Source organism: Hypanus sabinus, chromosome 4 (assembly GCF_030144855.1).
Source record: "Hypanus sabinus isolate sHypSab1 chromosome 4, sHypSab1.hap1, whole genome shotgun sequence".
NCBI classification, from domain to species: Eukaryota; Metazoa; Chordata; class Chondrichthyes; order Myliobatiformes; family Dasyatidae; genus Hypanus; species Hypanus sabinus.
Window position 1 is genome coordinate 116,619,076 of NC_082709.1, and position 21,072 is coordinate 116,640,147.

Sequence of the window (21,072 nt, forward strand, 5' to 3'; positions counted from 1 at the left end):
ACGACCTACTTTTGACTGAGCCATGCTGACTATTCCTAATCATTTTCTGCCTCTCCAAATGTTCATAAATCCTGCCTCTCAGGATCTTCTCCATCAACTTACCAATCACTGATGTAAGACTGACTGGTCTATAATTTCCTGGGCTACCTCTACTCCCTTTCCTGAATAAAGGAACAACATCTGCAACCCTCCAATCCTCTGGAACCTATCCCATCCCCACTGATGATGCACAGATCACTACCAGAGGATCAGCAATCTCCTCCCTTGCCCCCCCCACAGTAGCCTGGGGTATATCTTGTCCTGTCCCGGTGACTTATCCAACTTGATGCTTTCCAAAAGCTCCAGCACATCCCCTTTCTTTATGTCTATATGCTCAAGCTTTTCAGTCTGCTGTAAGTCATCCCTACAATCACCAACTATTTTTTCGGTAGTGAACACTGAAGCAAAGTATTCAGTTCCAATCACCCTTTCCGACTGTCACATTTGGTTGGTCCTATTCTTTCATGTCTTATCCTCTTACTCTTCACATACTTGTAGAATGCCTTGACATTTTCCTTAATCCTGCTTGCCAGCGGCTTCTCATGGCCCCTTTTGGCTCTCCTAATTTCATTCTTAAGCTCCTTCCTGCTAGCCTTATAATTTTCTAGAGCTCCATCATTACCTAGTTTTTTTGAACCTTTCGGAAGTTCTTCTTTTCTTCTTGACTAGGTTTACAATAGCCTTTGTACACCACTTTTCCTGTACCCTACCATCTCTGTCTAATTGGAACGTACCTCTGCAGAACCCATGCAAATATCCCCTGAGCATTTGCCGCATTTCTGCCATACATTTCCCTGAGAACATCTAAGCTTCCCAATCTATGCTTCCAAGTTCCTGCCTGATAGCTTTGTATTTCCCTTACTGCAATTAAATGCTTTTCTAACTTGTCTGTTCCTATCCATCTCCAATGCTATGGTAAAGGAGACAGGATTGTGATCACTATTCCTAGATGCTCTCCCACTGAGAGAGCTGACACCTGACCACCAATATCAGATCAAGTACAGCTTCTCCTCTTGTAGGCTTATCTACATATTGCGTCAGGAAACCTTCCTGAAAACACCTAACAAACTCCACCCCATCTAAACCCCTTGCTCTAGGGAGATGCCAATCGATATTTGGGAAATTAAAATCTCCCACCACGACAACCATTATTATTACACCTTTCCAGAATCTGTCTCCCTCTGTGCTCCTCGATGTCCCTGCTACTATTGGGTGGTCTATCAAAAACACCCAGTAGAGTTAATGAGCCCGTCCTGTTCCTAACTTCCACGGACTCAGAAGACAATCCCTCCATGATTTCCTCCTTTTCTATAGCCGTGACACTACCTCTGATCAGCAGTGCCATGCCCCCCACCTCTTTTGCCTCCCTCCCTGTCCTTTCTGAAACATCTGAAGCCTGGCACTCTGAGTAACCATACCTGCCCTTGAGTCATCCAACTCTCTGTAATGGCTGCAACATCATAGCTCCAAGCTCTAAGCTTATCCGCTTTGTTCATGATGCTTCTTGCATTAAGATAGACAAATCTCAAACCATCAGTCTGAGTGCATCCCTTCTCTATCATCTGCCTATCCTCCCTCTCACACTGCCTACAAGCTTTCTCTATTTGTGAGCCATTGCCCCTTCCTCCATCCCTTCAGTTCGGTTCCCAACCCCCAGCAATTCTAGTTTAAACTCTCCCCAATAGCCTTAGCAAACCTCCCTGCCAGGGTATTGGCCCCCCTCGGATTCAAGTGCAACCTGACCTTTTTGTACAGATCACACCTGTCCCAAAAGTGGTCCCAATGATGCAGAAATCTGAACCCCTGCCCCCTGCTCCAATCTCTCAGCCACACATTTATCCTCCACCTCACTCTATTCGTATACTTACTGTCATGTGGCACAGGCAGTAATCCCAAGATTATTACCTTTGTGGTCCTGCTTCTCAGCTTCTTTCCTAACTCCTTGTAGTCTGTTTTCAGGACCTCATCCCTTTTCCTACATATGTCATTGGTACCAATAAGTATCACAACCTCTGGATGTTTACCTTCCCACTTCAGGATATCATTGACGTGATCAGAAACATCCCGGACACTGGCAAACGGGAGGCAAACTACCATCTGTGTTCCTTTCCTGCATCCACAGAATTGCCTGTCTGACCCCCCAACTATAGGCTTCCCTAACACTGCTGCCATCCTCTTCCTTTCCCTCCCCTTCTGAGCCATGGGGCCAGACTTTGTGCCAGAGACACGGCTACTGCCACTTTCCCCAGGTAGGCTGTCCCCCCCCAACAGTACTCAAGCAGGAGTACTTATTGTTAAGGGGGATACCCACAGAGGTACTCTCTAGTATCTGACTCTTGCCCTTCCCTCTCCTGACTGTTACCCACTTGCCTGTCTTCTGAGGCCCTGGTGTGACTACTTGATCCGGTATATCTCCTCTCTATCACCTCCTCACTTTCCCTGACCAGACAAAGGTCATTGAGCTGCATCTCCAGTTCCCTAATGCGGTCCCTAAGGAGCTGCAGCTCAACGCACCTGGTGCAGATGGGGCCGTCTGGGAGGCTGGGATTCTCCCAGACATCTCACAGCTGCCACCCAGAACAGAACACTGGCCTCACAGGCATACTTCCCATTTCTCACAAGTAACTTACATCACCTCAACTCATTATTGCCGAAGCCTCATTCAGCCAAAGCTCTCCTACTCTGACTCCCTCTACTCCAATGCCTGCTCTATAAAGCTGTCTTCTTTTTAAATCCTTCCCGCTGGGTCTAACTTGCTGGGTCCACGCACTTGCGCAGTTGTGCCTCGATCAAACTGCTGAGGAACAAACTGTTGTCTTTTAAATCCCTCCTGCTGGCCAGAATAGAGCTAGTGGGTGAAGGGCCTATTTCTGCACTGTGTGACTATGACCTTAATTGCAAATGCATTAGAGCCTTTCAGTAAGTACCTCCGGATGATCAGTCACAATCCTGCAATGAGCAATTGAATACAATGAAGGAGCACACATGTGAAACAAGTACAACACTGACTCAAGCTATTAAACAGGGAAGCTTGCAACATTCCAAACCATCCCACAGAGAAAAAAAAAATCAAGAGAACCCTTAGATCTTTGTTACAGAAAATGGACATTTCTTTTCAAACTTTCTGTTTATTTGTTTTGGCCCAGCACGGCTATGGTTTTACATTACTAGACTAAGGAAAAGTTGTTCAAGCTACGTTACACATTTATCAATGAAATGGACAAAAGGCTGGAAGATACAATGCAGTTCCTATCCATACAATTAATAGAAGTTACAAATTTGCTCATAATAACATGATTAAACAGTGTAGAGATAAGCTCCTTTAAGTTCCAAATTATTAAAAAAGAGTTTGAAAATTAACTCATTACATAAAAGAAGTTCCAACTTACCAAAGCTGTTCTTTGAAAGATCAAAAGAGGGATCATGCAGCATAAGATCCCTTCTCAAATGCTCCAAAGTATTACAATGATCAGGAGATGAATCATTGCTTTGGTGTGCATCTTCTATGGGTTGAAAAGTTTTCTTAATTTCGAGCTGCTGAAGAACTGGGCGCTGACAGTGGCTGTTTGGTATTTTGTTCATTTTGTACGTAACTGGCATGGATTGCAGCCTCTGGCTCGGTTGCTGAAGGTCTGAGTTTAGGACGGGTGGTTGTACTACTTGACCAGGTACGGCTGAGTTGGCTGGTGGCATCATGTTTTTGAGGATCTGTTCCGTGGAGTGAAAGGTTGCTGGTTCATTTGGCTTCTCATCCACTATCACATCAGCAACATCTTCTTCATCCTGAATTATTATGGGATCGTTAGAGTAATTTGGCTCACTCTGATAAGAAGGATTGGAGCTGGTAATTCTCTTCTTTCGTATATTCCCGTTGGATTTCAGTACCATTTTCCTCTTCAATGTCTGGTTATAACCATTGGAAAGAGATGCTAAAACTTGTCTCTACAGTAAAAGTAAGCACATTGAATTAATAATTATATGCCACCTCAGATATAACAAGAAAGGCTGAACTCCTCCTAGAAAATAGGAAGCTGAAATGGGACCTTATTGATGTTTATGAAACCATGAAGACATTCGACAAGGTAGTGAGAGAAAATGTTTCCACTTGTGGGGAGTGCAAAAACAGGAAATACAAATAATATACTAATGAAATACAGTGCTCTGAAAAAGTATTCAGCCCCCACAACTATTTTCACATTTTACTATCTCATTTTCTAAGTTTAAAATATATTGAAGGAGGATTTTTTGAGCTAATTTACAAAACATTTTGCATCATGTCAAATCAAAAGAAAAAAATCCACAACCTGCCAACAATTAACTAAAAATTAAAAAGCAAAATTGTGAGGCTAAAGAAAGTATTCATCCCCACTCTAATTACTACACTCACTTTCCTCAGGTGCAATAAATGCATTACCTTACCAACTCACCCAATCTGTTGATGTAGAAAATTGGAGGATCACCTGTTTTTAATTCATTCATAAGAATAAATACCCCTCTCTCTGTAAAGTCCAACAGTTTTGCAGATTTTCAATAGACCAAACCAAAATGAAAGCAAAAGAGTATTCAAGACAAGTCAGAGAAATAATAATAGAGAAGCACAAATCTGGTGAAGGGGCCAAGACCATCTCAAAGTCACTCAGTGTAGTCCATCATGAAAACGTGGAAAAAATATGAAACCACAGTCACAATGCCAAGGTCCAGCTGCCCCTCTAAACATAGTCGCCAGAGAAGAATGACACTTGTAAGAGAGGCTGTTGTGATGCCAACAGTCACTCTGAGTGAGCTACAGAAGTTGGTGGCTGCATCTGCCTCTGCCCATAAAGACTAAGCAAAGTGTCAGTTAGAGGATACTGTAAAGATGTGGATGAAGGTCATGTGGTTGGATGAGACTAAAGTACAACTTTTTGGCCTCAACACTAAGTGGTACGTGTTGCGTAAATCTAATACTGCACATCAGCCAGGTAACACAATCCCTACTGTAAAGTATGGTGCAGGTAGCATCATGCTATGGGGATGCTTTTCAGCAGCAGGGACTGTTGAATACAAAGAGATCTTGTATAAAAACCTGCTAACCCCTGCCAGAAAGCTTAAACTAGGGAGGAAGTTTGTCTTTCAGAAGGACAATGGCACTGCCAGGGCAACCATGGAGTGGCTTCAAATGGAAAAAATTGATGTTCTTGAGTGGCCCAGTCAGAGTCTTGACCTTAACCCAACTAAATCATCTCTGGCAAGACCTCAGGTTTGCTGTCCACCGCCGCTCCCCAACCAAACTGGCACAGCTTGAGCAATTTTGCAAGGAGGAATGGGGAAAAACTTGCTCCATTACATTGTGCAAAGCTAGTAGAGACTTATCCAAAAAGACGACTGGCTGTAATAGCTGTAGCAGGTGGTTCAACAAAGCACGGAGCAAAGGGAGATGAATACTTTTGAACTGATGTTTCTGTTTGCGAATTTTCAGTTTTTCATGCTTTACTTTTTTCTTTTTTTTTTGGGCTCTAATATGGGAAAAATAGGAGCACGTGATTCACAAATAAAACTACTGTTAAATTTATCAAAATCCCTGGCTGCAATACTGATTTATATGAACAAAGGGTTGGGGGCTAAATACTTTTACAAGATCCTATAAAGGCTAAAAGAATATATTGAGGAATTAAGGAGGATATTCACTTGGATGTTGGTTAGAGCAGGATATCCAAACATTTAAGAAAAGCTAAGTATGCCCATTTTGCAGAAGATCAGGACAATAAAATTGGATAAAGTTGGGTTTGTGTCAACTAAGCAGATCAGGCAGTATAAGTGGAAAGAGGTCAGAGGCCCTTTGTTAGAATACCAGATTAAAAAAAAATAATAATTTGTAGAGAAAGTGGCAGGAGAAATTGACAAGATAAAGGAATATGAGATAGGACAAGACCAAGAAAATATGGATAAATGGAGTAGTTAGAGGCTGATTATGCTCGTGTGTACTGTGTATTGCTAAGTGAAGGGCTATGGGACATACTCAGCAGGCAAAGCTGTTCTAATGGAAAAACTCTGCCTAATTTACAGATGGGTGGCTTCCAGCAGAAATGGCCAGTTGAATTCAATGGAGTCCAGAAGACTACAATCATGTGGTGATGTTCCTCAAGCTTATATTTTTTAAGCCTGTTTTTAATTGTGCAGGAGGCCACAGAAGATGGTTCAGAGCAAGAGTGAGATGGGGATAGAATAAGACAGGATTGCCTCGGTGTACTGAAGACATTTGATTTCTCTTGAGGAGATCACACTGTGAACACCAAAAGCACCATATTAGATCAGAAGAAGTTCAAGTGGATTAATGCTTCTGCTGGAAGGTCTTGGCTGGATCCCAGATAGTTGCAAGAGAAGAAGTGGGGATGGAAGATTGAATCAGGGAGCTGTGAAGGGAATGCTTGTTTTGAACTGCTAAAATAGGAGAGGGAAGGGGACCAGATGCTTGATGGTGAAATCCTACTGGGGCTGTTGGAAACTGCCAAGAATGACCTGTTAAATGTGGTGACTGTTGAGGATTACGATATCTCTGCTCTTTCCCCCTTTCTTCCCAGACAGATGTGCGGAGATAAATGATATGTGGTTAAGGACTCTGTTCATAATTCAGGAAGAAAGAGAACTTGAGCGGTATCCGTGAGAAAAGTTCTTATCACTGGAGCAAATACAAAGGAGACAGGTTAACTGAGAAAATGAAATGGAGCCTTTACAGCGAGGCAGGGTGGGAGGAAATACAGTGAAAATTGCTGTGATGACTGGATTGGAGTATAAAATCAGTACAGACCTGTTGGTGTTTCTGTATATCTGGAACAAAGATCTTAACTGCACAAATGCACTCTTTTCAGGATAAGAATTATTTTTGTTCAGTAAATACCATAAAACTTTGCTTACTCTAGGGCCAAATTAAATCCAGCACTAAGCAGCATTGTTTTTTTTTGTAACAGCACACCACTAGTGTATTTTGTTAGCAATGATGTGAGTTGTAAAATTGTAGTGAGTGTGTACCTTGTATTTCGGATTTGTCCTACCTCTGGACACCTTTACCAAAACACTGAATTAGGGTATTGCCTCTTATTCATCTTTTCTGTCTGCAATAATTAGAGGTCAGCTCATTTAAATTTTAACCAATTGAAGAGCAGGTCATTTTTATTTGCAAGTTGAACAAATGGAAGTAGCCATTCAAAGACAAATCTTTACATTAATAAAACATTGCTTGAAGTCTTGGCACAGGATGTCCTCCAAGAAACTGGCCTTCTTAAAGCAAAGACTGCTCTTCATTGAAAACCAAGAGTCAGGCATGAATGGAACTGACAAAAAGAGCAGCTTGTGGATGAGAAATAGGAGAATCCAAAGGGCAGGCACCTGAAGGACTCTGGAGATAACAGCATGGGAAAATGCTACGAAGCCAGTGCAGATAATTCTCCAGCTATGACTGGATAGATAAAGTATTTAAAGGAGGGAATCCCAACCTGTGGTCTGCTGACTGCTCAATGATATTGGTCCATGGCATAAAAAAGGTTGTGAACCCGATTTAAAGAATGGAGACGAGGACTCTATTCTCAATGAAAGAAAAGTGGTTTTAACACAGTTACTTGTGAGCACTATTGTCTTCATCCCCCAGTTTATAAACCATAGATTTTCCAATGACACTTTGCTTTTACCATTGAGCTTTTCTTTGTCCAAGCCAACAATCACCCTCTTATTTCAGTAACATCTGCTATGGGCAATATCCATTTAATTTTTATAATCCCTTTTCTCTGTTACTTCAAATAATTCAATTAGGTTAGTCAAATATAATCTGCCCTTAAGAAATTATGCTCATTCTCCTTAATTAATTTAACCCCTTTCAATATGCATGTTGATTTATGTTCCCTGATTGTTGGATCAAAAGAATTATCTACTACTGATACTAAACAATAGTTATTAAAAAAATGTTACATGTTCCACCTTCTAATTTTCTAGCCTAATCTTCATATCTACAAAACATTCATTTCTTTTGCCACCTCTACCTCTTTTAACAATCTGAGGCTCAGGCTATCCGGAGCTGGCAATATCTACTCCAGGCACATTTTTGCCCCAACCATCAAGTCTACCAGCTTTGTTGATATTAATATTCAACAGCTTTATACCATCATTTACTGAAGAAGATGAAAGTACTTGTTACATGTAAGGGAATAGATGTAAAGAAAGATGAACAGGGAAATTATTAGAGTTGGTCATATTTGTGACTGACATAACGGGATTATAGAATCCACATGGAATGGCAGAATCAATGTCACGTATACAGATGGAGCTGGGTTATATGCAGAAGGAAGGAGAAGGACTTCAGAGGAGAGAAGGATAGGATAATTGAACTTGAAGTTGAAATCAATGATGATAAGAATTGCTCAGCGCTTAGACTAACAGTAGAAAACAATGAGGTTATTTGCATAAAATTATGTTGGCAATGGGAATGAGGATTTTAAATAATGATGAGATGCTTAAACAGTGGGGAAGATGTCTTAAGCTTGCAAGATGGGGCTGGCAGAATTGCTGTTCTTTGTCAGGTAGTGGGATAAAGAGGGCAGCTCTAACATCCCATCTCACAAGCAAACTCCTAAAAGGAGGCCTACGTTTCCAACAACAATCTGCAGCCAAGCACTTTGTACACCTGATTCATACATTGGCAAGCGTGACCACATTAACAAAGATGAGGCCACTCTCTGGAGAGGCAGGTGGTGGGGGGTCATTTCAAGTTATCTGAGAAGGAACCAAGAAAACAAAGGAATAGGAGGAGGTGGAGCAGGTGCATTTGTAGAGGCAACAAACTGAGATTAGCTCAAAGATTAGGACCTTAATTGCCTGGTCACATTTTCAGCAAATACATTAACATCAGTTGAAAGGAGTAAACACTAAGTAAAGTTGCATCCAGTTTTAAAACTTGCAGCTGGACCCTGATACTTTTCATAAAAGTTATACTCACTTGTTTCGTGAAGTATCTTGTTTTTCCTTGACGCAGATTAGATACTTTTCTTTGAATCACTTCCACTTTTCTGTCCAATCTTCGGATAGCAGAATATATAACCTGTGTAAATATAAAAAACAATCATAATAAAGAAGAAAGAAATTTTTATTTAGTCATTTCTTGGTTCTGATTTTCACACTTTGCTGCTTGGTTGCAAAACGTTAAGAAGAGTTATTTCCCAATCTAGCTCTTTACCGAAACACAGAATACCACCACTCACCCAGCTATGATCAACCCACCAAGAATGAAGCAAATGAACCAAGATTATATTTTTGTACGCAGGCTTCAGGTCCCATTTAGAATTGGATTTTCCAAGTTTTCAGTTGGCTGTGAGAAGAGATTGGAAATTAAATTATGAATTATAGAATCACCCCTATGTTATGACAATGGAAGGTATGACAATGGATGGCAGAAAATGGGTGGTAGTGAACTAGTTTTTTCCCTTGATCATCAAATTACTGTAAGTGAAGCAAGTTACAAGTTTGAATAGGATGTTAAATACATTTTATAAAACTTACTGTTAACTTTGCAAATCAAAACTTTGGTGGTGCTGCTCTGGCAGGTTTTCCAGAACTTTGGATCTTATTCCAGTTAATACTCCAAACAAATTTATTCTTTTTAAGATGCAAAAAATTACTCAGTTACATAATTATTTTTCCAATAATGCCTGCAAGTTTAAAAGGTATCATGGGAATCAGTTAAGTTTTCTATAGAACAGATGTTAGGAAAACAGAGTCACCAGTACTGCAGGATTTGCCAAGGAATCAACAAAATACTAACTGAATATAAACAATCTAAGACATTTTCCTGAACAACTAGATAGCCAATGCAAACATAATTTTGACATCTCTATTATTTCATCAATGACTTTAACATTTTAACTTTAAATTGTAACTATAGTGATAATATGTGTAGAAAATTGTTAGAGGCAATTATTGGGGTTTATTTACAAGAGAGTTCTTTTAACTACCCTAAGAATGACGCATTACTATTATAAGCAATGGAGAACCATTTTCTGAAAGTGCTTGCCTGAGCTTCGACAGAAAAATAGATCAACTCCATTACAAGTATCCAAATGTTTCTATTCTTCTGCCAAATTTATTGTTAACCTTTGAAATAGATTCCATGAAAGAAAGATGAAAATAAGTTTAATAATAATTTCTAAGTATTGTAGAGGGAAATTCTGCAAAATGGGAGAGAAGCAGAATTAAGTGAATACATTTTTGTTGAGTTATTAAATATTTCTGATAGATTTTCTGCAAATTGGATCAAAAAGCTCCATATCAATTACACAAGTTATATTGTTTGTACAATACAATTCAAAGGATCATATAGTAAAACAAGTTCAATTCCAATTCAGTTCATTGACATTCAACCATACACGTGTACGCTGCCAATGTTCCTCCAAACCAAGGTTCACAACAAAGTATATATCACTCACACACATAATACATAAAGTAATATTACTACAAGTAAATTAACAAATAATAAGGTGCCACTTATGACACAAGTTAAAAAGTAAGCAGAATAATGCTATTGGTGCTTCACAAGTGATGAGACCTGGGTAGTGGCAAGGAGTTCAGTAGTCTTACAGCCTGGGGGAAGAAGCTGTTTCCCATCCTAACAGTTCCTGTCCTAACACTATGATACCTCCTGCCTGATAAGAACATAAGAGATAGGAGCAGGACTAGGCCATCTGGCCTGTCAAGCCTGCTTTAACATTCAATAAGATCATAGTTGATCTGACCATGGACTCATCTCCACCTACCTGCCTTTTCTCCATAACCCTCAATTCCCTACTATGCAAAAATCTATCCAACCTTGTCTTAAATATAATTACTCAGGTAGTCTCCACTGCTTCATTGGGCAGAGAATTCCACAGATTCACTACTCTTTGGGGAAAAGCAGTTCCTCCTCATCTCCGTCCTAAATTGACTTCCCTGAATCTTGAGGCTATGTCCCCTAGTTCTAGTCTCACCCACCAGTGGAAACAACTTTCTTACCTCTATCTTATCTATTCCTTTCATAATTTTACATGTGCCTATAAGATCTCCTCTCATTCTTTTGAATTCCAGCGAGTACAGTCCCAGGCAACTCAATCTCTCCTCATAGTCTAACCCCCTCATCTCTGGAATCAACCTAGCGAACCTCCTCTGCACCGCCTCCAAAGCCAGTGAAACCTGCCTCAAGTAAGGAGACGAAAACCACACACAGTACTCAAGATGTGGTCTCACCAGTTCCCTGTACAGTTGCAGTATAACCTCCCTGCTCTTCAATGCAATTCCTCTAGCAACGAAGGCCAACATTCCATATGCCTTCTTGATAGCCTACTGCACCTGCAAACCAACCTTTTGTGATTCGTCCCTCTGCACATCAGCATGCAGCAGTTTTTTTTTACCATTTTAATAATAATCTGCTCTTTCATTTTTCTTTCCAAAGTGGATGACCTCACATTTACCAATATTGTACTCTACCTGCCCACTCACTTAACCCATCTATATCTCTCTGCAGAATCTCCATATCCTCTGCACAATTTGCTTGTTCACTCAATTTAGTGTCATCAGCAAACTTAGATACACTACACTTGATTCCCTCTTCCAAATCATTAATGAACATTTGCAGGTCCAGCACTGATCCCTATGGCACACTGCTCACCACTGATTGCCAAAAACAGAAATAGCTTGTATCCTAACTCTCTGCTTTGTATTGGTTAACCAATCCTCTATCCATGCTAATACATCACCCCTAACTCTATGCATCCTTACCTTATAAATACGTCTTTGATGTGGCACCTTATTGAATGCTTTCTGGAAATCCAAGTAAATAATATCCATCTGTTCCCCTCTATCCACTGCACTTGTTATATCCTCAAAGAATTCCAGTAAGCTTGTCAATCATGATCTGTCTTTGCTGAATCCATACTGCATCTGCCTGATGGATCCATTTCTTCCCAGATGCCTCACTATTTCTTCTTTAACGATAGCGACAAGCATTTTCCCAACTACACATGTTAAATGAACTGACCTATAGTTACCTGCCTTTTGTCTACATCTTATTTTGAAAAGTGGCAAAACATTTGCCTTCTTCCATTCTGTTGGGACCTGCCCAGAGACCAAAGAATTTTGGTAAATTATAACCAAAGGCTCAACTATAACCTCTGCCATTTCTTTCAGTACACTGGGATGCATAGTAGGAGATCAAAGAGATTGTTGGACAGACCATTGACAATACTAAGGGAGTACACGGTGTTCCTGATAAACATCTCTGATAGATGGTACAGAGACCCCAGTGACCCTCTCAGCAGTCCTCACAATCTTCCTTGTGATCAGATGCCTTGCAATTCCCATACCAGACAGAGATGCAGCTGGAATTCAGAAGAATGAGAGGGGATCTTATAGAAACAAATAAAATTTATGAAATTGATAGATAAGACAGACGTAGGAAAGTTGTTTCCACTGGTAAGTGAGACAAGAGCTAGGGGGTCAAGATTTAGGGGAATGGATTTAGGATGGAGATGAGGAGAAACGCTGACAGTAGTGAATCTGAGGAATTCTCTATCCAGAGAAGCGGTAGAGGCTACCTCATTAAAAATATTTAAGACACAGTTTTAAATTTAGATAGATTTTTGCATAGTAGGGAATTAAGGGTTATGGGGAAAAGGCAGGTAGGTGAGGCTGAGTCCTTGGCCAGATCAGCAATGATCTTACTGAATAGCGGAGCAGGCTCAATGGGACAGATGGCCTACACCTGGTCCTGCTCCTGGTAACAGTTGTTAACTAACCTCAGGGTCCTGCTGATGTTCACCACCTGGCTGAGAGAGGCGGGGTGGGGGGTGGGGGAGAACGGGGTGCATATGAAGGGGGTACATGTGAAGGGCAGAGTGTGTGGGAGAGAGGGGGTGAGAGAGAGTGGGGAATAGTCCCACAGAAGCAGAGAGGCAGCAAGGGAATCTAAACAATTCCAATAGGAACAGAAGTAATTGGAACATTCTACATTAACAGAGATGAGATGCAGAAAGGGAAAACAGTTATATGTAAACATCAGCAAAGATTAATAAGTCTGCATAAATAACCCAACTGCAAATTCTGATTCAACAAACTTTGCATTGCTCTTTAATGATGTACACAGCTGGCTTATTGGCAGACCACATTTCTCCTCCATTACTAGCATCCTAAAATTCCAACACGAGTATAAATTACAGTGGTGTAATGGGCAAACCAAAAGTTAATATTCAGCCACTGTATTATCCAAACATTTGTTTTGTGATGTAACCTGCACTGAACAAATGTCTTGTCATGCAAAGTGTAATATTTTGAAAATAAAATATCAAATCCCAAAAGAGAGAAATGTGTTTATATGTACTTCATGGGATATAAATTAACTGAATCAGTCAAGAACAAATTGAAGCTAGCTAGCTCTCACACGCAGAGCTTAAGTGAAGAAAATATGTTTTACAAAGACAAACTCTAGTCTCACATCATTGACACTGGTTTTGAATTGTCCCACAAGCACTCTGCCCCTTTTGTACTGTGGTGAAAGTTTAGTAAGTTGAAGAGTAAGGATGTACAGTAGTAGGTACACATTGCAGAAGGCAGCTGCTTTAAGAATGCATTTGGTCAAATGTTCATCATGCACAGGACATACAGGGAAACAAAACATTAACTTTTAATTATTTAAGACATTCGGCTCAGGGCTATTAACAAAGTTGAGAGAGTTGAGGCCCTTTATGCCTCCTTACCTGACAATAGTTGATAACTTCCATCAGTGAGGTTTGCTGACCTAAATTTTCAGAACTATCTGACAAGTCACTAACCTGATTAATTAAAGAAAAACTGTATTAGTATTTTGCTTACCTAATTTTTCTCTGTATACATTTAAATTGATGAAACACCACACTCTAAACATAATACCCCAACAGCAGAAATTCTAGCTTTGAAAAGCCAAGTGCATCTCCTTCTAAGGAGAATCAAGTGCTAGTTCTCAAAATTACCGAGCTCTCCCTTGGAATACAGTTTCCCATTCAAGGAGTAAGGATTTGGGCTTGTAAATTGCCACATGAATCTTTTACAGAAGCTCCAGTCCTATGTCAAGAGGAACTCACATCTGAAAGTATCTTGGACAACATGGACGAAGGGAGAGACCGGGAAGTGGGTAAAGGACAAAAACAGAGTGGAGCATGAAGATCTGGAGGGAGCAATTGATATCAAGGTTTAGGGAAGTGGCAACGATGATCAAGTTGTGGACTGGGGTTTAATGATTATAGTCCACAGCAACCCCTTCAGGAACCATCTGAAAGGCCACAGCTGAGTTACATTATTATATGGGGAAGCAAACCATACTTTGCATAGAGTAAATAAGCAAAGATCGATTTCAGGTGCACACCCTTATGTCTTATGTTTTAAGTTTGTGTAGCACAAAAAAAGATGAAGGACCGTCATAAATTTCTATGAAATCTTACTTTCAACCTTAGTGGAGAAACTTTGCTTGCAGTTAGCCTATCTACACCTCTCACAATTTACATCACTCATACCTTCAACTGTCCCTTTAATTTTAAGAGAGCGATTTATACTTACATGAAAGGTGAGATCCACTTGCAAGGTCAACATTTACTACCTATCTGCAGTTGGTCACACATATTATATTTTTAATGTCTCAGCATTTCTAATGCAGAAGATATTCCAAGCCATTTAATAGTTTAAGTAAAAAATTACAAGTAAGGTCATTCTAAGAACAGATATTGAGGCACGGAAGGTGGTTTGGGAGAAGCAACTAAAAGCGTGGCAATAAAAATTATTACACAGATTCCTACTTACATTATCTGGCATTGCATCAGATTCCTCATCATAGTACTCTTCATAATCTTCATCATCTGATAGTCTCCTTAATGCAGGTGACCTCACCTGGATAAATAAAAATATAAGTAACATACTGAAATACTTTAAGCACTGAATTACATGTGAGGAGATTGTGTTACTTAACACTGTAATTTCTGAAGGTAGAACTGTAATGATTCTGCAAGCCAATTATCTGCATGACATGTCAAGTAACAATTGCTACAGTCAGTAAAGTATACTGATTATTTTTGTAAAGTTGCAAAAAGTGTACTGCTTAACAGAATTTCTATGCACCATATGTCAAAAAGAGCTAAGTTATATTGTAGCGGTGTGCTACATGCAGCGCTAAAATTACGACACGGAGTCGGTAACTGCAGTCGAAGGAAAAACTTTATTCGAAATCCTCAGCCTCACTTTTAAGCCTCTCCCTCAACCTGCCCCCCGTGGCGCAGAGGCTCCAAAGCTCTGTGCTCACAAACCCCCATAGGCTATCTAATTGTGAGCCGGTTCGGATGTGCCAGGAAATGGGTCGCCACATAACCCCCTCCCCCCCCCCCCAGAACCGGCGATACACCCCCCAATGTCCACAGTCTGGGCCGGAACCTGCTTGGGAGGACGGCCTCTGCGCCGAGGTGCCGGAAACTCGGCCGGTTGTGCCAGGTCCACATGGGCCGGTTTGAGGCGGTCCACCGTGAAAACCTCCTCTTTCCCCCCAACGTCCAGCACGAACGTGGACCCGTTGTTCTGGAGCACCATAAATGGCCCCTCGTATGGCCGCTGCAGCGGTGGCCGATGCCCGCCCCTTCGTACAAACACAAACTTACAGTTCTGCAGGTCTTTGGGTACGCAGGTCGGGTTCCACCCGTGCTGTGAAGTGGATATGGGGGCCAGGTTACCAAGCTTCTCGTGTAGTCTGCCCAGGACTGCTGCGGGATCTTCCTCTTGCCCCCGTGGGGCTGGTAGGAACTCCCCGGGGACGACCAGGGGCGCGCCGTATACCAACTCGGCTGACGAGGCGTGCAGGTCGTCCTTGGGCGCTGTGCGGATGCTGAGTAGGACCTAGGGAAGCTCATCCGCCCAGTTGGCTCCTCGCGGGCGGGCCATGAGGGCCGACTTCAGGTGACGGTGGAAACGCTCCACTAGCCCGTTCGACTGTGGGTGGTAGGCAGTTGTGTGGTGCAGCTGAGTCCCCAAAAGGCTGGCCATAGCTGACCACAGGCTGGAGGTGAACTGGGCGCCTCTGTCGGAGGTAATGTGGGCCGGTACACTAAAGCGAGATATCCAAGTGGTGATCAGGGCTCGGGCGCAAGATTTGGAGGTGGTGTCGGTGAGCGGGACCGCCTCTGGCCATCTTGTGAACCGGTCCACGATAGTCAGGAGGTGCCGCACTCTGCGCGACACTGGCAGGGGGCCCACGATATCCACATGAATGTGGTTGAAACGCCGGTGCGCGGGATGGAACTGCTGTGGTGGGGCTTTGGTGTGGCGCTGCACCTTGGCCGTCTGGCAGTGCATGCACGTTTTGGCCCATTCACTGACTTGTTTGCAGAGTCTGTGCCAAACGAACCTGCTGGAAACCATCCGGACAGTCGTCCGGATGGAGGGATGCACCAAGTTATGAATGGAGTCGAAAACACGGCGCCGCCAGGATGTCGGGATGACGGGACAGGACTGGCCAGTGGCGACGTCACAGAGTAGGGTCCTCTCACCCGGGCCCACGGGGAGGTCCTGGAGCTGCAAACTGGAGACTGCAGTTCTGTAACTCGGAATCTCCTCATCTGCCTGCTGTGCCTCTGCCAGTGCCTCAAAGTCTACCCCTTGGGAAAGGGCATGAACGGTAGGGCGAGAGAGCTCATCAGCCACGACATTGTCCTTATCCGAGACGTGCCGGACATCCGTCGTGTATTCAGAGATGTAGGACAGGTGGCGTTGCTGGCGGGACGACCAGGGGTCGGACGCTTTTGTAAAAGCAAAGGTAAGCAGTTTGTGGTCCGTGAACACGGTGAAGTGCCGACCTTCTAGGAAGTATCTGAAATGCCGGATTGCCAGGTAGAGCGCCAACAGTTCCCGGTCGAAAGCACTGTACTTGAGCTCGGGTGGCCGCAGGTGTTTGCTGAAAAACGCCAGGGGTTGCCAGCGACCTGTGATGAGTTCCTCCAGCACCCCACCGACTGCTGTGTTTGATGCGTCCACTGTGAGGGCAGTAGGGGCGTCCATTCTGGGCTGTACTAGCATTGCGGCGTTCGCCAAAGCTTCCTTCGGTTGAACGAAAGCGGCGGCGGACTCCTCGTCCCAGGTAATGTCCTTGCTCGGACCCGACATCAGGGCGAACAGGGGGCGCATGATCCGGGCAGCTGAAGGGAGGAAGCAGTGGTAGAAATTGACCATACCTACGAATTCCTGAAGGCCTTTGATCGTGGTGGGTCGGGGGAAGTGGCGGACCGCATCTACCTTAGCGGGCAGAGGGGTTGCTCTGTCTTTAGTAATCCTGTGGCCCAGGAAGTCAATGGCATCGAGTCCGAACTGGCATTTGGCGGGGTTGATTGTAAGACCGTACTCACTCAGTCGGGCACAGAGTTGACGGAGGTGGGACAGATGCTCCTGACGACTGCTGCTGGCTATGAGGATGTCGTCCAAATAGATGAACGCGAAGTCCAGGTCCCGCCCCACTGCGTCCATTAACCGCTGGAACGTCTGTGCGGCATTCTTCAGGCCAAACGACATGCGGAGGAACTCGAAAAGGCCAAACGGGGTGATGAGAGCCGTTTTGGGGACGTCGTCAGGATGCATTGGGATTTGATGGACGAGGACGAGGTCTACCTTGGAGAAGATCTGTGCACCGTGCAGGTTTGCTGCAAAGTCCTGAATGTGCGGCACAGGGTAGCGGTCCGGTGTGGTAGCCTCGTTCAGCCTGCGGTAGTCGCCGCACGGCCTCCAGCCTCCCGTCGCTTTGGGCACCATGTGCAGGGGGGAGGCCCAAGGGCTGTCTGACCGTCGGATGATCCCCAATTCCTCCATCCTCTGGAACTCCTCCTTTGCCAGTCGGAGCTTGTCCGGGGGAAGCCGCCGAACGCGGGCGTGAAGGGGTGGTCCCTGGGTCGGGATGTGGTGCTGTACGCCGTGTCGGGGCATGGCCGCTATGAACTGCGGTGCCAGAACCGATGGGAAATCCGCCAGGACCCTAGTGAAGTCGTTGTCGGACAGTGTGATGGAGCCGAGGTGAGGGGCTGGCAACTGGGCTGCACCCAGGGAGAACGTCTGAAAGGTCTCGGCGTGTACCAGTCTCTTCCTGGGCAGGTCGACCAGTAGGCTGTGAGCCCACAAAAAATCCGCATCCAGAAGCGGTTGGGCTATGGCGGCCAGTGTGAAGTCCCACGTGAACTGGCTGGAGCTGAACTGTAGCTGCACCTGATGGGTGCCATAGGTCCTTACTGTGCTGCCGTTCACGGCCCTCAGGGGGGGACCCGGTGCCCTGCTGCGGGTGTCGTAACTCGTCGGAGGTAAAACGCTGATCTCGGCACCAGTATCGACCAAAAACCGGCGTCCCAACCTTTTATCCCACACATACAGGAGGCTATCCCGATGGCCAGCCGCCGTAGCCATCAGTGGTGGCTGGCCCTGGCGTTTCCCGGGAACTTGCAGGGTGGGCGACAACGGCGGGCTTCTGTGCCCCACCGCTGGTGGTAGAAGCACCAGTGTTGGTTGGGCCCCCCACCCCTGCCCCTGGGGTTGGCGGGCTCTGCGGCCGGGCCTGGACTGGTTTGCTGCTGGGAGCGTGGCTGGGAGATCCGTGCGATGGACGCCCGGCTCACCTTTTTGGCGTTCCACAGCAAGTCCGCCCGGGCTGCCACCTTCCGGGGGTCACTGAAATCCGCGTCGGACAGCAGCAGGCGTATGTCCTCGGGCAGTTGCTCCAGGAATGCCTGCTCAAACATGAGGGAGGGCTTGTGTCCTCTGGCCAGAGACAACATCTCATTCATTAAAGCCGATGGAGGTCTGTCTCCCAAGCCATCCAGGTGCAGTAAACGGGCAGCCCGCTCGCGCCGTGAGAGTCCGAAAGTCCTGAGGAGCAGGGCTTTGAATTCCGTGTACTTGCCGTCTACCGGGGGCGACTGTACGAACTCCGCGACCTGGGCCGCTGTGTCCTGGTCGAGGGAGCTCACCACGTAGTAGTAGCGGGTGTCTTCTGAGGTGATCTGGCGAACGTGGAATTGGGCTTCAGCCTGCTGGAACCATAGGTTCGGTCGCTGTGTCCAGAAATCCGGCAGTTTCAATGAAACCGCATGAACAGAGGTGGCGTCGGTCATTTCTGGTCCAAAAATCGTTTGGACTGTCGGGGTCACCAATTGTAGCGGTGTGCTACATGCAGCGCTAAAATTACGACACGGAGTCGGTAACTGCAGTCGAAGGAAAAACTTTATTCAAAATTCTCAGCCTCACTTTTAAGCCTCCCTCAACCTGCCCCCCGTGGCGCAGAGGCTCCAAAGCTCTGTGCTCGCAAACCCCCGTAGGCTATCTAATTGTGAGCCGGTTCGGATGTGCCAGGAAATGGGTCGCCACAATATGTCAAAATACAAGGCTGCCAATTTTTTCCCCCATTCAGGAGACTCAGTGAATCTGATCATTTAATTTTCGCCATTAAAATCTTTTCTAGAACAGCAATTGAGATGCATAAACCAAAGATCAGTAATCAAAGTGATGGAGTGGGGAATTATCCATCACAGTGTACTTATTGTAATACCTCTCGCAAGTATCTTTATGACCTCTCTGGTCAGATTTTCTTGTCCATTGTTGGAGGTGGAGGATGGATCTCACATGCCCAAGATCAAGAAGACCAAGTCCAAGTAAACAGCGAGATTTGATCAGTTTCATAGCATTTCACATTCCAATCACTGTATCACAGTCCCGTTACTGTATAGACACATTGAAGGATTTTGGACAATAATTACTGCTTTCAAGGACTGAAACAGTTGGTTCATAATCTCTTCTTGGCAGCCTGAGAGTAATGATTACTTCAGATTTTAGGGCAATAGTGGAAAACTGTTATTTCAGCAAATACTCAAAGTGCTGGAGGAACTGAGCAAGTCGGGCAGTCCCCTATGGAGGGGAATAAACAGATGACATTTTGGGCTGAGATCCTTCGGCAGCACTGGAAAGGAAGGGGCTACCCAGTTCATGAGGGGTTACCTTGTTGAGCACCTTTTCTATTTCCACCACAAAAGGCAGGATATCCCAGTGGCCACTCATTTCAATGCTACTTCCCATTCTGCATGTTGGTCCATGGCCTCCTCTATTGCCACATTGAGGGTACACTCACGCTGGAGAGGTAACTCCTCATTTTTTATCTGGTTAGCCTCCAGCCTGATGGCACAAACGTCAATTTCCCATTTTCATTTCATTTCCAATTTTTTTTAAATTGATTTTTTTTTAAAAAAAGTGAATAGATACAAATCAGAGGAGAAGTTTCACTAGGGAAGACACAAGCAATCTCCCAGATGTATGGATGGGCCAAGGACATAGGGTAACAGAGAAAATGAAACAGATTGACATTAGGAAGGAAACAGTGATGAGTAGACTGATGGGATTGAAGGCTAACAAATCCCCAGATCCAGATGGTCTGCATCATAGGGGACTAAAGGAGGTGGCTCTGGAAATTGCGGATGCATTGGTAAACATTTTCCAATGTTCCTTAGATTCAGGATCAGTTCCTGAGGATTGGATCCTGAAGATTGGAGAATGGCTAATGTTATCCCACTTTTTAAGAAAGCAGGGAGGGAGAAAACAGAATTATTGTCCTGTCAGCCTAACATCAGTAGTGGGGAAGATGCTAGAGTCCATTATTAAAGATGAAATAGTGGCATATCTAGATAGCAGTGATAGGATTGGGCTGAGCCAGCATGGATTTACCAAGGGCAAATCATGCTTGACTAATCTATTGGAGTTTTTTGAGGATGTAACCAGGAAGTTAGACAAGGGAAATCCAGTGGATGTAGTGTACCTCGATTTTCAGAAGGCATTTGATAAGGTCCCACATAGGAAATTGATGGGTAAAATCAGAGCTCATGGCATTGGGGGGAAGACATTGACATGGATAGAAACCTGGTTGGCAGATAGAAAGCAAAGGGTAGCGGTGAATGGGTGTTTCTCAGAATGGCAGGTGGTAACTAGTGGGGTGCCACAGGGCTCGGTATT

General features: G+C 44.2%; 1 protein-coding gene across 4 annotated transcripts in view; it reads right to left on the minus strand.

Moving 5' to 3' along the window:
- LOC132393135 (uncharacterized) overlaps window positions 1-21,072 on the minus strand; it is a 156,070-nt gene that overhangs the window by 72,521 nt on the left and 62,477 nt on the right. For all 4 annotated transcript variants that reach the window (XM_059968003.1, XM_059968004.1, XM_059968002.1 and 1 more), the window contains 4 exons: window positions 14,860-14,946; window positions 13,785-13,859; window positions 9,005-9,106; window positions 3,429-3,981 (listed from right to left, as the gene is read on the minus strand). In XM_059968003.1, coding sequence (XP_059823986.1) covers window positions 3,429-3,981; window positions 9,005-9,106; window positions 13,785-13,859; window positions 14,860-14,946 — 817 coding nt within the window. The remainder of the gene's footprint in view (window positions 1-3,428; window positions 3,982-9,004; window positions 9,107-13,784; window positions 13,860-14,859; window positions 14,947-21,072) is intronic.